The sequence below is a fragment of the Anser brachyrhynchus genome (genome assembly GCF_964034855.1).
Source record: "Anser brachyrhynchus genome assembly, chromosome: 2".
In the NCBI taxonomy this organism is placed as follows: Eukaryota; Metazoa; Chordata; class Aves; order Anseriformes; family Anatidae; genus Anser; species Anser brachyrhynchus.
In genome coordinates this window covers 37,961,844-37,979,467 of record NC_137695.1, presented here as the reverse complement: position 1 = coordinate 37,979,467, position 17,624 = coordinate 37,961,844, and the positions used below count along the sequence as shown (strand labels likewise).

At 42.2% G+C, this 17,624-nt stretch overlaps 1 protein-coding gene across 1 annotated transcript in view; it reads left to right on the top strand.

Moving 5' to 3' along the window:
- RFTN1 (raftlin, lipid raft linker 1) overlaps positions 1-13,651 on the top strand; it is a 96,344-nt gene extending 82,693 nt beyond the window's left edge. Inside the window, exons 8-10 of the mRNA XM_080579670.1 lie at positions 6,355-6,458; positions 7,843-7,924; positions 11,256-13,651. Coding sequence (XP_080435796.1) covers positions 6,355-6,458; positions 7,843-7,924; positions 11,256-11,648 — 579 coding nt within the window. The 3' untranslated portion in view covers positions 11,649-13,651. The remainder of the gene's footprint in view (positions 1-6,354; positions 6,459-7,842; positions 7,925-11,255) is intronic.
- Positions 13,652-17,624: the final 3,973 nt, after the last annotated feature.

The window sequence follows — 17,624 nt, the reverse complement described above, 5'->3', positions numbered from 1 at the left end:
ATCTTTGGTACACCAACATGAATAAAATCTCAAATATATCACGGTGTTGCCATTTCCCTTTCAAAACTGATTGGGGTCAGTGTCTTCTGTAGACATGGTAAATCTTTTACCATGTGACATGTCAAAAGATTTAAAAATGATCTCTGCTGAGCCTAGGTTGCAAGTTGCCTTAATGTAAGCCTTTAGAAAAATTCGCTGGACATGAAGATTTGATTTGACTGTAGATTCGACTTAGGTCATACGTCAATTAAGCCAGTTCTGTTTTAGGCATAGAAGAAAGGCTTGACGAGGTCAGCAAAGGAGCTGATGGCGATGGGCATGAAATGCAGTTCTGTGAGTGACCCTCTTTACCATCCAAAAGACATCTATGTTGTCTGGGCATAGTATTTCAGTATTTTGCCCCTTGTTGTTGTTTAAGTAAAGCTGAACAAAACCTTCAGGAGCCTGTTATCTTTAACAGGTTTTTATAATTGTTATTTCTTTCTTTTATGTAAGATCCAAAAGCAGCATAAATACCTACATATTTGTCTACTGAAATCAGTAGACATATGCTCTATATAGGATTAAAATGCACAGGTGAATCTATCCTTTTTTTTTTTGGATAAATTTAGCCATATGAATTTGGAACTTTCCAATACTTCCTTGTGGTGCTCAAAGTACTGAAATCTGACAACGTGAACATTTCTTCCACTTGAGTAAAGGACACTCGAGCTAAATGGGTAGAAAAGCACAGGATTTAAAATAGTCTGAATAAAATTCACTTCCTATCTGTAACGTTTTGCCTAGGTTTGTGACATGATCACAGGTAAGAATTAGTTCCCACTCAGCCATAAAATCTTTCAGGAAAAAGTGAGCATACCAGATCTGATCCTTCCACTTAAGAAGCAGCTGTAAAGAGGCATTTCAGACCTCTTTTATTCTTTATAAAGTCTCACAAAGGGCACAAGTCTTTTTCACAGCAGGTCATCTTCACCCAGGCAGTAGGGCACTGGCTTATGCACCTCCTTGACCCCGTGCTGCTGCTGGGCAGGTAGAAGATGGGCCTCAGCATTTTAGGGGAGCAGAGGAAGCAGGCGCTGGGACGCACGCAACCCTGCAAGTTAGAAAAGGGCATTTTTCAAGGTCTCCTCCCCTGTTGACTGGACCTGGGGCTGTGGAGGGTTTGTTCTTTGGCTGCGTTTCTTGCTTGGAAATAGGTTATTAGTTTCATAAGGGTGAAGTGGTGCACAAAGACTTTTTGCAGAAGCCAAAGGCTGTCTGAGAATAAGGTGTAACTGAGGGAAATTACACCGGGGAAGCTGTGTGGAGGAGACTAAGCTGTGTGTGGTAAGGCAACCTGGATTATACAGGTTCTCAGATAGTGGGTTGGTTTTTTTGCTTATTTTGGCTTGTTTTTTGGTCCAAAACCAGTTGAAGGATAAATGGAAAAAACAGCACTCACCTAAAGATATAGCACACAAATGTTGCAGGAATTGGGAAACTAAAAATACCAGAGCTATTTAAGAAAACGTATTAATGGACTGCTAAATCATATTTATTTCTTGTGCTCCGTGGCCAATTATGTGGAATTGTCCTGTCATGTGGATGCTCCCTGTGCAATATTAAGATTAACACATTTCATAAGATGTTTCCACGCTTCCTTTGAGGGGAACGCGCTGTGTCAATACATTCACCTCAAGGAGCTTTTGCTACCTGTCCTCTGCTTTTATAAATGCAAAACAGTGCTGCTACACAAATGTGCAGGCAATATCAGGAGTACTCAAACATTTATTTTTACGAGTTTATACACATGGAGGGTTTTTTGTTTTTTTTTTGACACGGAGACAGATGTAAATACTGCTCGGCAGTGCATGTGTGTACTGAAATTGGGATTGGGTACCTCTGAATCTCAGAAAAACTGCCTCAACAGGACGCTACCCAGTGTAGTATTGAAGCCTCATCATACTCTCAAAAATAGTTCACTGTGCATGAATTCACATATAACAAGTAGTCATTAATAAGAAGTCTAAAGTACATATACCTGGGATAATGAGCAAAAGACTGCCCATAGATTGATTTATTCTTGTTTTTTGTTTTGCTTGTTTTGTTGTTGTGGGGTTTTTTTTTGTTGTGTTTTTGGTTTGGTTTGGTTTGGTTGGGGGGGGGGGGGGCGATTGTTTTCCTACGGCACTGTGCTGTAAAGCTGGCGGACTTCTCACTGCACGTCTGCTAACAAGGTTCTGTGATACATTACACGTTGAAATTTAGAAGGAGCACAATACTAGAAGAGTGTAGTCCAACATTTATTGCTGAAACATTTGTGGAACTTCTCTTTTGCTTGCAATAAATGGTTTTAATGGATCGATAGTGTTACATTATTACGAGAAATTCTTTTATGGAACAAGTTTGAAAAAGGAATGGAGAAATCATTTGCCAATTTGGAGCTTGGACTTAGTCTCCTTGTCTCCTTCCTTACCTTCACCAATCCCTCTTCCTTCCTGCAGTGAAATAGCAAAAGCTGTGGCTCTGGCAGCAGTGGAGCCACTGCTCTCTGTTGTGTTTTTGTAAGGAACTGGGATGCCACGCACTGTCTGTTTTCCCCCACAACGAGTAGGTTGCTGCTCGCAAAGCGGCCGCGTTTCTCACTTCCCATCCTCTTTGCCATCTGTCCATAGACCTTAGCGTGCAGTCTGTTAGGATTTGCTCATAAAGGTTTTTATTAAGATTTATTTAATGGGATTTTCAATCTTCCACTCTTTAATCCACGCTGGAAAAAAATATTAAATAGTGACAATCCATAGCTGCCTTGTAACTAAATCACATTCACTTAACCCAGAAAAGAATGATTTCTAATGAACTTTTTTCAGTCTCAGAAGAGCTTAGTAGTTGTCGTGTTTATTATCTTGCTGTGGTTAAAATTGCCGCAGTAGGGGGGAAAAAAGAAAAGAAAAAATGTTAATGCCGTTGTTTGTGTGGCTTGCCCTAGATATTATCTTCATCATTTTTTAATCATATTTTTTATTCTTTTCTAATGAGCAAAAGCTTCTGTGAAAGGAAAAAAAAATCCTGAAAACACACAATACAATTATAAATAAAATGAATTCTTTTCATGTGGTGTAAGTCAAGGGAAAAACCTAGCTCAATATGCTCTGGCTTCTTGACACTCAAGGTGTGATCAGAGATTACTTATCATCTACAGGAGAGTGGGAAGCAAGTTAATTAAAATTTTCCACCCTCTCACTGAATGAAATGTCTCCCGGTTTGAGGCACATTATTTGAACACTTCTTTTTCAGTAGAGAGAGCCTTGGCATCTACTTTCTGCTCCTGGTGGTTTTCAAACCCGAATCTGTTAGGTAGAAAGAGCACGGAAATTTCCTCTTACGAAACCGTGTGCTTGAAATTACCACCATCTGAAATAATAGTAGATAAAACAATTTTAATACTGTATTAAATATAAAATAAACATGAGGTGTTTCTTTTCCTCTGCTCCCAGCCCCCAGTATATTGTTGTTTAGGAGCATTTTTGCCCAGGAAAGCATTTAGTATGACACCAGTCCTTTGTCTAGCTGTCCTGAGGTCTGTATAACCACCATGACTCCTGCTGGTAGGCGAATTCTGGTTGTGGGACGGGATTACGGCTGCTGATTCAGGAGGGGGGACGGATAATTCATTTCTTGTGGTTTTAAAGCTGCAATTACCTGTATTTGCGAGGAAGGAGCTAGAAGCCCGTATGAATTACACCTGTTTATTCAGGAGCGACTCTTTCTCTTGTCTGTCACCTACAAACGAAGGCAATTATTAGGAGGAGTTCATTCCCCCAGGGACCTGGGAAGAGGTGCAGTGCTGGACTCCACAGAAGCGTCGTGCAGAGTCGGTGAGGGCTTGTTAAAGGGCCTGTGGAGCTCGGAGGAGGTGTGTACCTCTGCATAATGTACACACATCCTTCCTCCAAGCAGTCCATCATGCAAATCGTGGTGTCAGCCACCAGCCCATACAAAAAGCAATAAACCACCTTCTTGTAGCAGTCGCACAGCACTCTTTCAACAGATTTTTTTCTCCCTTTTCCATATTTTCTTTTTATTTTCTTTGAGCTTAATCGACTTAATCTCCGATAACTTTACACTTTTGGATGTGATTTACCTTCTCTTTTCCCTTCTGCAGCACTGGCACTGTGCAATGCAACCTCATCTGCTGCAGCTGGTGCTTAATCCTGACAGGTCAGACAGGTCCGCCCGCAGCCCTGCCTCGCCTCTCAGAGCCTGCAGGGACCCCGGGCTGCGGCAGGAGCGACAGCACATCCCTGAGACAAGCTGGCTTCTGCAGCAGCCAAATGAGCTCTGCGTGGTGCCCACGTCCTTCCTCGTTGCCATAATCTTTGTCTGTTTTTTGACGTGTTTGTTGGGCATCCTGATGTATAGGAGAAGGGTCTCCTTGGTAATCACTGACCTTAGGCAATGAATTCAAAATAGAAGTCCTCTTTGCAACACAGGAACTTGCTCGGGGCACAAGCAAGGTCTGCCTTGCCAGTCTTTCCTGACCTGCTGTTCTTACGCTCCCTAAATGAGTGAGCTCCCTCTGGTTTTTCATTTACAAACACTGTTTGACAGGAATAGGTCAGATCCTATTACGTGTCCTTCCAGGTGCCTCGTGGTGGGCTGGTGATGCCGGGTGCTCTGACCTTATTCTTAATGCTCCAATTTTCATCTGCGTTTTTGGAAGGCGTTGTTGACCAACCTGATAAATCTCAGTGTGTGATTAATCTGTTTTTGAGTTGTTAGCTATTAAAGGCATCTAGATATGTCATCATTTTCTGCACTACCCTTGAAATCTCTATTTTAAAAAACAGTTGTGGAGAGAGGGGAGGGCAAGGAGGAAAATGGGAGTCTGGGTGGACTCTGGATCCACCACAGTCACAGCTGTGTGATCCGTCCTGATCGCTTCAGAGGAAAGGAGTCAGAGGCCACATGATATTGCTCCCCTCTTGCAGGACATCTCTTTCCTCACCTGGAGTTAGCAGTGCTGGTCTGTACATGCTGGTGTAGCTGTAAAAGTCCCTGAAAGCCTCTGCACAGAAATCAGAGGTGACATTAGTTGAGTGCTCTCTTGCAGGCACTTTCTGGGGTAGATTTTTCAAATGTTCTCCTTTTTAAGCAGGAGTGGTAGAGCTTCTTCAGCTATTTGCAACCAAGATCAGGTTTTGAATAGGTATGGTCAGGCAGTTATTCAGTTATGAAGACATCAAGTGACCTGTAGTACATGCATTAGAAGAAAGGAATAGCAGAGGCTGGAAATCACCCAAATACTTTGAAATCCTAAAGCAGGATTTGGATTAATTCTGTTCAAATGACTATTTCTGCAGAATATATGGATTTTTTTTTTGGAAGAGCTCTGATTAACATTGAGGAAAGTATTGTGCTTTACCCAGTGTTGAGAATTGGCAATTAAAACTCCTTGCGTGCACGTGAAACCAGTGCAAGCGCTTGAGCTTTCTGGCCAATCCAACTGTTATTGTGATGGAATATAGCTGGATTTGTAGAGGCCAGTGGTAGCCACTTGTCTGCTTTGCATTTATTAAAAACCAGTAAATGTGCTGCAGCATCTATTCACTAAATTAGTGGAAGTCTTGGCAATTAGACACCTCACTGGAGCAATCTTTGTTGAAATCACCAGTCGTTCTCTATGTGTGAATTGCAGGCTTTGCCGTTTATTAGAAGGAGCATTAGCAAGACTCTGTCGTGTGGATCTGTGACTAAAGCCAGACTTCTACACAAAACGGCAATGTTTTCGGTCTCGCCCACGGATTTCCTGATTCAAAATAACAAGGAGGCGATGTGTGCTCCTGGGCGATAAAAGGAACAGACGTGCACTTACGTTTTGTTTCTGTTGTTGTTGGCCATTCTGGCCATGCTCTTGATGCACCATTACAGTGTCACCTAACAGATCTCAGGACAGATCTTCAGGATTTACTTTAGCTTAGACGAGTGCAGAATCTGGGCAAAGCAGCATTGCCTTTATCTTCTTGAATATCTTTTTGCCTGGGAGGAGATAATTGATAAAATACAATGAGTTTGTCTTCTGCAGATCCGGAAACATAGAAAGCTTTATGGATGATTTAGGCACTATTAAAAAAAAATCACAGATGTTTACCATTTTAAGGAAATTCATTTAACACTTGGGATGAACTGGTGGTTGGTCCTGTGCCTCACGTTTTCCTTCCTGCGTAGCAGAACGTGCAAAATGATTCACTTCAACACAAAACCCCCCTCCCCCTCACAGAAAACCTACGTGCATTTTTTTTTTAATTATTATTATTTTTGTCACAATGACTGTCACGCTCCAAGCGATGATGTTAACCGTTGATTTTTCTTTCCTAGGGAGCCGAGGTGCAGACAGACTACGTTCCACTGCTGAACTCCCTTGCCATGTACGGCTGGCAGCTGACGTGTGTGCTTCCTACTCCAATTGTGAAGACAAACAGGTAGGGAGGGGGGCGAGCACTGCTTTTCGGCCGTGAAGGCACTGTCTGTGCACCACAAGCAGTTCTCCGTGCAGAGATTTCCTTGCCTGCACACAATAGCTACCCTCGCAAACCTGCAGCTGTTCGCTGGGTTTCCTGAGCATCACAAGCCACAGAGGGCAGGAAGCACATGTCTGGTGGGCAAAATAATGCAGCATGGCCCTGTGGTTTCTGCACTTATTTTCTGGGTATTAGCTTTGCCTCTGTGTAAAAAAAAAATACCCCGGAACTGGATCTCCTAAAAGCTCCACTTAGAGCAGAACCAAAACCTGCGGTTCGGTTTGTAGTGAGATGTTGCCAATTTGAAGAAAATTTATTTTATTCTTAATCAGTATCTGTCTAATGCTGCTGGTGTACACAGTCTAGCTGAGCAGAACCATGTGAGATGAGTACATCGTTACTCTAGTAGCTTTGTTTGCATATATAATCGCTGTGGGGTCTACTTTGCTGTTACTAATATTTGGAGCTTTTAGACATAAATGAAAGTCACTTAAGAATACTCTTCATAATGGTGGTGAAAAACAGTCGGCCTGCTTGTTAATCACAAAGATGAAACATTCTGGATCTAAACTAATCAGGAATATATTTATATATAAACCAATATGATCGCTCATTATTTTTTATCTTAAAAAATTAAAAATATGCCCAGTTCTTTATGAGATATAGATGAAGACTGTTTCAACACATAAAAGCCTAAAAAGTAGAGGCCATCTGTGCTGGTGGAAAAATAGGATTTAAGTCTTTCATGTATGTTTAAATATAGGAATGAATGAAAAATCATAATTACGATTTTTAAGCCTCCCTTAAAGGCATGTTTATATATATATATATTTTTTTTTTTCTTCTGGCTTTTTGTGTCCCATTTCTAACTTGAGTGACACGGGTCAGGTTGACAGCGCAGAAGGCACCCAAATCCAGCTGCAGGTGGCATTTGCTTGTGCCTCCTGCCTTGCTGCACACCTGTAGGGGTGTGCAAAGCCCCATTTGGGATGTGTGCCCCACAAGGGAGGGAGGGAGCCCTCCTGTGTCACTGAGACTCTGCTAAGCACACGCACCTTGGGACTCAGGTTTCTTGCTTTTTCTGCGCAACAATTTATTCTGGTTACACTCTAATGCTAAAACATTCAGCAAAGTTATGTCACAGACTATCAGGCTCACCAGTCAATCTTCCTCCCCCAGAATACCAGGCTGCTCAAAGACACTGGGGACAGGCAATGTTTAGGTCATTCTTCATTTTGTTCTTCTTTGACCTGCAGAAATAAATGACTGAGATGGATTTTCACTTTGAACGGTGCTGCATGTGGATTTAATTCATTCTCAGGAGTGTGCATTTGTTTCTTTTCAGGGAAGGGAATTTATCTACAAAGCAAATTGTATTTCTTCAGAGACCTTCTTTGCCCCAGAAAGCAAAGAAGAAAGAATCCAAGGTAAATAACCTTATGTTCCTGGTTTCTTTGTGTTTTGTTGGCAGAATTTTAATATTGTAATTGATTTCCCATAGAAGTAAAAATGGCCTATTCAACATTTCTGTGATAAAGAGGCCTGGTAAACAGTAGCAAGACACAAGGAATTGAACTGTTCAAATGAAAGAAAATGCTCAGATGATGTGGAAGCTCTTGTATTTCATTCTCTGTTGAACTCATGGCAGCAGAACAGAGGTAGATTTCTCTTTACAGCTCTGCATACGTGACTTAACAATTCTCTGCCCATGTGCACTGACTTGCAAGGTGGAACTGGTACAACTGTCTCTCACCCATTCCCTGGCTTTTCTATTTAAATTGTTCTCTTTCTTGCTACACATTTTGATAGAGCCTAGCACAGTGCAGGCCTGATCGTGGCTAATGTTTCGATCTAGTGCTAGAGGGTTAACAAATCCTGCTAGAATGTAAGCAAAAAAGTCCCCTGCATCCACCTAAATGATCAGAGAAGGTAGCTGACAGCTAGCAATGCACATCTGTGGATACACATACGTATTCACATTTCCCTTTTTGAAAGTGTAGCTGTGGGAACCCCTGCCCAAACCTGTCAGGCTGTACAGCTGAGGAGGAAATACAAGGACTGCCTTAAATTGGAAACTGGGCAAGTGCTGACCTTACGATCGTGTTTGAATTTGCCTTGCCCTTTCAGCATAGAAGGGAGTGAACGGAAAGCCAGGTGAAGTGTGGAAAAGATCTCCAAAACCAAGTGATGAAAAGGTTGCTAATACAGCCTCAGTTTTTTCTAGCTCTGTGCAACTGCCTGAGTGTTGGCATCAGGACTGGTGTGCTCGAGGCCCTGCCAAAGCTGAGCTAGAGCAGGATATTGGGATTGCTAAGCGGAGCTGAGCACTAAGAGCATTTTACCCAGTGGTTTGGGTAACTACAGATAGTTTTCATCTAAAAAGCCATGGATTGGAGCCTGGTTCTGTGAAAGTCACCTTTTAGGTACAGTGGAGAACAGGAAACTATTTGAACTGACCGAAGTAGGAGAGAACTGCTGGGAGTATGGCTGTGATTTAGGATTTACCCTCTCGTTAGTGAAGCTGGAGCCAAATTACACTGTGAACTTGCTACAAAGCCCGTCTTTCCCGTTTCTTCTCTTTGTTTTCAAGTGATTAAAGGGATGTTGGGATAAGGGTTGGGGTGCCCATACTCGGTCATTCTTTTACTACCACTTTGTGTGGTTTGAATTGAAGGGGCGGGAAGCTGTAATCAATTGTAAGCCTTCAAATAGAGAAAACAGTATGATGCTATTTTCTTGCATTGTAATAACAAATGCATACCGTGCAGATGACTCAATAATTTGCTTACATTTTTTCATTCGGGGATGTAAAAACTTATTTAACAACGTTTGGTTGACAAAACAAAGGATTCACTTGTTGGCAGTATTAAATATACAGACACACTTGAGGGCAAAAATTACTAGCATGCATTTTCAGCCTAAAGGTCAAGGAAAATAGGGCACATTGGTTATAATTATATAGATATTTCTGAGACTTGGCCAACGTCTGTAAATGGCTGTTATGAGTCACTTCAAAGACACCAAGCTTAGCATTTGATTAAGTTGCTGAATATTCTGCACATGTAACATCACAAGCTCTCAGGGTTTTTTTCAGCTTAGGTAGGGCATGTCTAAAATGTTTGTAGATAACCACTTTGTGGAGGGAAATACACTGATGAGATTAAAAGGATGTTGCAGTGTTGGAAACTGATCCATCCTATCTGTGCTTACCAACCCGCTGCTGTTCAGTTTAGCCACGTGAACAGAAAAGAAAACGTGCAAGGATTGGTAGAACTTCTTTTTCTCTCTGGTAAGACACAAGTACTCTTCTTGGTGCAATATTCAACTGATGATGAGGTAATCATGTTCATTTACTTCATTAAAAAGTGGTGCTTATTTCAGCAGAAACTAGCTGTATACATTTTTTTTTTTGGTGAAATACAGTGCATATACCTGAATAACTCCACATACATATGCAGAATCTCCTACAGTTTGATCTTTATCATGTTCAGGGCTCTGATCTTGTCTTCTGTCAGAGAGAGCTTTTGAGTTACAAAGGAGCTGTGGGTGTCCAGCACTTCTGCAAATCAAAGAGGAAAACACTCAGGTGTCTGTGAATTTTAAACAATTGAGCTCCAGAACTGAGAAGTTATCTTTCACTTAAATACCATTACAATTTATAGAAAAAGGAAAGAAAGCTTCCTCTAAGTTAAACCAAGAATCTTGTGAAAGCCAGTTTCTTTCATTTTCTTATTATTTTATTTAATACTACCTTCTGACAAGCAGCAGGAAAGAGCGTTGCTCCGTCTTTGCAATCTAATAAACTTAATGGGCTTTGAACTGCTTTGTGCTTAAGGAATAAATAGCTAAATCAAACATTTATGAATGTAAATTGTTCTCTTGACCAACTTTGACACAGCCACGGTCGCAGGGGAAAAAACAGCTTTTTGATTTGTGACATAAGGAAAATACTGAGCACTTCCTCCTAACCCATCCCTGAATCTGCCTCAGCGTGGACACCCCTGGTGAAATGGCCGTGCGTGTCCACATGGACTTAGCGTGCTGTAGGATGGCTCAGCTGTGGCTTGGAACCTGGTCTGCCTTTTCTTGAGAAGTCATTTTTTTTTCTGACGAATGAAGCCTGTGTATTAATGACATATTTGTCAGACTCTGCTTATGTTAGACCAGTTAAGTCAGTATTTCAAGGTTTCTAGGTACGGCTGTTTTGTTTTCTTTCAATAGTAGTTAAAACACTGTTTTAACAGCTGTGGCAAGTCTTGTGGCAAATGCCGCAAGAGACAGTATTGTATTGTCTCTTCAAAAAGCAGAGTATTTTACTGTTTGGGTATAGTTTTGGATACAGTGCTAGTTCCCCTGTTAGCCTGGTGGAGGAAGACGGAATAATACCACATAACTGCTTCCTCTGTCAGCACTTGTGCAGCTTTCCAGACCTGCTTTCCACGCAGTGCACACTGTCTGCCAGGATGCCCTGGGCCCCAATGATGAAATATCTTTTAGAAAGGAACCTACTGGGTACATAAAACAGCAGAAGCAGAATGTGTAACAGTCTCTTTTCTCTGTGCAATAGTTGCATACATGTAGGCACAAATGATCTTAAGGCCGTCTGATTTAGTCATGCAATTTTTTTCATCTTAGGTCTTTTTGGGCAGGCTAACTTTGAATTAAAACTAAATAACAAAAACATTTCTACTCAGGAAAGCAAACGTCAGCTTGAGATTATTTCAAGTGGCCCTTAACATTTGCACCTCTTATTTGTAGTTTCACTGGAGGTTCTCCAAAGATGACATGCACAACAAACAAATGAAGAAATCTGTGAAGGCCAAGCTGAGCAGCGGGGAGAAGCAGACGTCGGAGAAGCAGGAATTCGAAGTCACGGAGAACACAAGAAACTTAGAAGCGCAAATCTCAGCAGCAGCAAGGCCTGACCCAGAGCAGCAGCTGGGTGACGTGATAGACTTGGGAGATGAGGTAGGCGGCAGCAACGACAGAGTTACCCATCACGATGGGGCATTGTCGGAGGAAACGTGTCTCGCCAGCTGCGATACCCATGAAGACGGCGCCAGGGTGTGCGAGGAGCAGGGAGTGGCGGGGCAGGACTGCGCTCCCGGGAGCGAGGGGGCAGGACTGGATGCGGACTCTTGCTGTGAGTAAAAGACCGACTTTTCAGGAATCCTGTGAGTTGCTGATACTTTGCCAAGACAAAAGAACAGATTTCGCTAATCGCCATCACTAACTCCATTGCTCAATTCAGCATTTCTTTGGCATTGTACTTATTTTGCTCCTTAGCATACTGCTGTCTCGATGTTTTAACTACACGGGGCTTTCTAACCCACAGAAATTAATGCCAAAATTCCATCCACTTTACAGAGTGGGAAAGGCCCTACTCCATCTTCTAAAGGTACACTTGAAATTGAAAAGTAGGGACAGAGATATACTCGGGTTTTTCTGTGACTGACCGTAGCAAAATAGGTTTGTATCTAGTTCAAGGCGAACGTTCCACTGGCTCAGATTTTACTCTGTAATATTTTCTTGTCCACGTATCTTAGCTGGAGAAGTTACTGTGCCATATGTTATTTTGTCATTAAGCTTGTAGTGTCATGAAAACGGTATTTGGGCTTAAACAGGCTGAAATCGGAAGGCTTAGATACGAAGGCCGTATCTGTATTTATCTCAAACAGCATATTTACCGATGATACTCTCTTCTGAATTTTATTAACTCTTGCAGATCTTCAAGCAATAAGCAAATCGTATACCTATTTTAGGCACACTGGGTAAACAAGCCGCATGATACACTTGTGTGAGGCAGATGACTCCAATATAAAATGACATTTCCTATTCCCGTTGCTTACGTTCTCTTTGCCAATCAAGTTCAGCAATAGTTGTGGGGGTTTTGGAAGACAGAAAAGCAGATAAAATGGCAAAGCTGGTTAAGAGTAGTTTCAGTGGCTCTTCACTAAAATAGGAATTAGATGTCACCATCTGCCCCTTCCATGTGATTTTCCCCAACTTCCTCATTGCTATGAAATATGTTGTGGGAAAGAACTAAAATGATACACAAATAGCAGGGGTCAGTGGCCTACACGTGTCACTAAATGACCTTACGGAATACAAATACCTTAATAGAGTTCTGTTTTGTTTTGTTTTAATACAAGTAACCATATTTTGGGACCTAACAGAATTCTGTAACATTACCAACATTTTTATGTTTGGAGCTATGTTAAAATATTTACAAGTGAATGTACATGTGTAATATAATTTCTGTACCAATATTCTCCAAGCACTTCAGTGTTCTTAAAGATGTAGGAACTAGTTGTTTCTCTCTTCTTTACCACCTTGATCCCTATTCAGAAGTGGTCACGCAATCTGCTAAAAAAGGTGAGAAATATATTCTGAATTTCCCTGTTCATATTTTTTTTTTGAAGCAAAAGCTTTGTAAGTGATTTGTTGCTTTTTCCCTGGACTGATTTCTGCCTGATAATTTTCCTTACTCTTCTAACCAAAATGCTGTACAACAGAAGAACCGTGTTCTGCATCAAATGCACACCTAGCGTGGTTCAAAAGCCTCTTCCATGCCTTAAAATTGTACAGTTGGCAGAACACTGCAGAGAAGGGAAAAATCACGCCATTTTGAATAGTCATTTAATTGGGATGATGGCACTCAAACCATTCCATTTCATACCTACAAAGTACTGTAATATTTTTTTCATCGATTGACTGAAGAGTATTTATTTTGAATTCTGTGGTTTAACCACAGGACTGTAAGTAAATTCAGTTTCTGGCGGTATTTTTCAATTATTTCATTCTGTGTCTTGATATTAGGCTGAAGTTCCAGTAACGTCAAAACTTTGTTATTTCAGTTGTTCCACATAAAGACAAGGTCTCTGCTCTGGACAGTTTAAAGTAGCTGTCTGCAAATTTTACTATCATAGGATACTTCTACTGATGGTTTCTGTTTTAAGGACTAGCTTTATATTAACCTTGTTTAAAAAAATCCTGTATTTAATGAACATTTTACTCGCAAAAAGTGTTGCAACAGAGTGAACTTTGCAAATACTTTTGAATAGCGAAAGCATTTATTGGATTGCAATTCGACCTCTTTTGGATCCCAACTGCTTACAAAACTGAAGAGAAATAAAGTTCATGAGGAGCTTTTCTATTTGTGGTAATTGCTCAACTGCCAGTTGTTTGTCCCCAAAAGGAGGAACTCGGGGTCTCGGCGCGATGTTGAAGTTCCTAACTTCAGAGTTAGCTGTAGTCACTGAGTGCTACGACTTCTTGGTTTCTTGGTTTTCTGTCACCGGCCTGGCAGGGCACGTAGGCTCTGTGAGGAGGTTTCCTCGTCTGATACCAAACTCTATTCCTGTACCTGCCGGAGCGGCTTAGGGTTGGGCAGGTTTGACAAGAAAATTGCTGGTTTTCAGTTTAAAAAGGGCGAACTGTTTTGGTTTTATACTCATGTAATCAATTCCAATTGTGACTCCGAATGAGTCTGAGTTAGTTTGGCTCTCCGGAGTTGTGCATGTACCTTCACCGTGCCCCCATCTCAAGTCAACGTGTGAGCTTAGCTCACCGTGCAGCCATGATACAGGTGTGAGGAGGGCTGCAAAGGCGGCCTGGGGGTACAGCAGTGATCTGTTAACGTGTTTTTTACATCTTGGCCTTCTTTGCCATTTTAGGCTTGAAAAAGCACGACCACCACAGTGGCCAAGGAAATGAAGGCAAGCAGTCGGCACCTTATTTGAAGCCTGAACAGAGAAGGGAAATGGCTAGGCCAGAGCTTAACTCCCGTGTCTGCAAACCTGGCCAGCAGTGGAGGGGCTGTATGTGGGAGAGGCTGAAAGGGACGTTTGGCTGCGGAGCCACTGCCTCTACCTGGAGCTTGCAGGGAAGGGGCAGGACTCTACTGACCTCCGCCAGCGAAGCCACAGCTCCTCCGAGCACCCAGCTCCCTCGCAGGCTTTGTCACCCCCAGCAGGCGGCAGGGCGAGAAGCCAGGCCCCTTCCTTCCCCACGGAGAACGACCCTTTTAAGCCCAAGCTGTGCTTTTCCCAAGCTAGACAGAGCCTCCCAGTGCCTCCTTCAAGGGCAGGAGACACCGGCGAGTGCTGCCTGCACACCCCGGGTTGGAGCCTGGGGGCGGCGGTACGGTGCGACACACGTGTGGGCTGGTGAGTGACCATGAAGCGCTACAGCACAGGCAGGTGGCTCGCTGGTGTGTTTTAACACGTTTTAACGCTTCCTTGTGAGACCACAGAACTCACAGGTGCAGACCAGTCGCAGGAGTTGCCTCTCGAAGGAAGAGCACGCAGGTTAAGCTGGCAGGAGGAGGCGGTGGTGCTTAGAGCAAGCGGGCCTCTGAACGAGACAAGTGTCAGAGAGGATGGGTTCAAAGGGCACACAGACAACTTAGGAAATGTAAAGGCTGAATGAAGATGGAACAGAGGATGGAACAGGCTAAATTAAGTGAAGGATGGGAAAGGGATTGCTGAAACAATCCCTTGATTTTGAAATCAAGAATATTGAAATTGATACAATTGGATATTGAAACCAGCACCAGGGGGTCAGGATACAGGGGTTGAAGGTGGGTTGAAAGTCCAAAATGTGCAGGTGTCAAAATAGTTTATGTGAAGTTTAAGAGAGGCCAAACGCACAGAAGTTGTATCTGGCGCTTCATCTTGCATAATTTCTTTAATTGGTCTGTGTACTTGCAACCAATTTCATTGAAATCATAGCGCACAGTTGCTTTCACATACGCATGGAAATGAAGCTAGAAATGAAGCAGAAAACAATATACAATATACGTTGTTGGTTTTATTTTTTTCTTAATTTGGCTCCTATATCATCCTCAGTTTCTGAGGTGAGCATGTGGAGACTCTGCTTTTTCACTGTAGTTTCTGTGACTCGGTACGTTTGCCTCAGGGAGCCAATTATAGGGCAGAAATAAAGCACTTTTCGATTTTCATGCAGGATTTTCATCATCCTGTAACTGAAAAGCATAAGAAGAGCAGATACTAATTTCTTGCCAATAAATGCTTCTCAAAGGCATGAAGAGTGCTGGCTAACAATACCAACGCACCTATGAATTAAGAGTTGTATCCAAGGTTGTCAGTGGAAACGTGCTTCAGGATTTAAAAGGCTATCCTCGCAAAAGCCTTCATCAGCAGAAAGGTGCCTGTGGTGCTCAATGTGGCAGCTGACTCTAATCAGTACCTTACCTATACACTGAAGGGCTGGAAGAAAAGGCTTTCAATGTAAGTGCTTTCTTTTATTCCCTCTAAAAGCACCCTACTAACTAAAATGATGTAATAACGGAATAGTCACTATTTTCCAGTTAATTAATGCAAATCCAATAGGAATGCTTCATATTCGTTGTATCAGACGAGCACACAGCGAACTGCTAAAGTAAATGTCACGAGAGGACAAAAACGATTCAGCCCAATGAAGCTGCAACACCAGCTAACTCACAGACCACCTCACGAAGTTTAAATCTAAGTGTGGAGATGAACGCACACCTCATTCTACCATTTTTTCTCAGGAAAGTAACCGTTAGTCTACTTTTTCTGCTTAAGTCTTCCCGTAGCTGATAGCACAAACATGAGATGAATAAACATTTTTCTCAAATGATATATTACGATTTGACAGTGTGAAGAGAATGTTTCGCCAACTCAGTAGCTTCAGAACAGCAGGGGTTGCTTTCTGTTTCCTTCAGCCTAGAGTAGCATCACATTTATTTAATTATTTGTACAGCATATGTTTATATAGGTTAATTAATTTTCCTTTTTCTTTTTTTTCTGCTTCAATTATGACGGAGTAGGATCTAATAAAAGGCTTTTAAGGTGAAACTGATGTTTCACTACAAGACCATTAAATCCTAGAAAGAAGAGACTTCTCAGATATGTTTGTGTCAACAGGAAAAAGCTATGGCGGCAGGGGATGCTGACATTTATTACCGTTATATGCATTATGGAGCTAAGATATTCAGGGCCTTTTGGCAGGATAACTTCGAGGTAAGAAAAGAACTTCTTGTTAACAGTAACTGAGGCGATTGGTACGGCAGGGTGTGTGTGTGTGTGTGTATGTATCACCTTTGCTGTAGAGGGGAGCGTGGGTGAGTTTTTAATACCCCTACACAAGCGGGTGAAACCGTACGATTAGAGAGATGTGTCTTTGCCCCACAGCTCTCCATCTGAGTGTAACCGGGGATGACAGAAAGAGGTTAGAGGGAATGAGGATGATTACAGAAGCAAAGGGCTTTGAGATGCCTTTTGTTAAATGGCCATTTTGGTGCGTGTCTGAGGAGTGGTTTATGAAAGAGATGTCGTTTGGGCTGAAGAAAGCATGTGCATTAAGGGAAATAAAGGGTAAAGCAGTTTATAATACACTTAATAACTTCAAAGTCATAAGGAAAATAACATATAAAGGTTTCTCAGAATCTTTTTATCATTACACTGGTAAAACACAGAGGAACCTCGCTGGGTTTTTGTTTTAGGGCACCACACTTCCCAAGAGCCCCGTTTATCGCACTTTTCTAGGGAAAAACCCTGCTTCCTTCAAGCATCAAGCTCTGACCTGTCAGTTGTGATCTTCATGAACACAAAACCCCTTGGTTTTATTCTTTGTGACAAGCACACTGTCCTATTTACATTCCGGAGTGACTGAACAAGGAACCGTTCCTTGAAATAGGGGAACTCAGAAAGAATCCTTCCCCTCGTTTCAGTAGGAGGGAATCTGATGGGACATTCCCCCTGGGCTGCAGGGACTGCTGAGGGGACAAGCGACTGCAGCTTGCGTATAGTGCTGTAAGGTATCGAAGCACAAGCATATGGGCCTGCGCTCACCAGGAGATGCAGACTTGCAAGCAAACCCCCAACACGGTGCTGTTCCCCAAAAGCCTAGCCTGAGACAGATCTTTAAGATCCGTAATGCACTATTCACCTCTTCACAATCGAACATGCAGCCTTGTTTCCTTAAGTTCTGTTTGTTCTGAACTGCAGGAAGCCCAGCTTTCCTCCTTTGAAACTCACTTTGCTAAAACCTCTAGGATTATTTGAGTTAGTTGTCTGTTCAATCAACTTTGCAACAATTACCACACGTACCAGCACTATTCTCCTGCTGCATTCAAAGCAA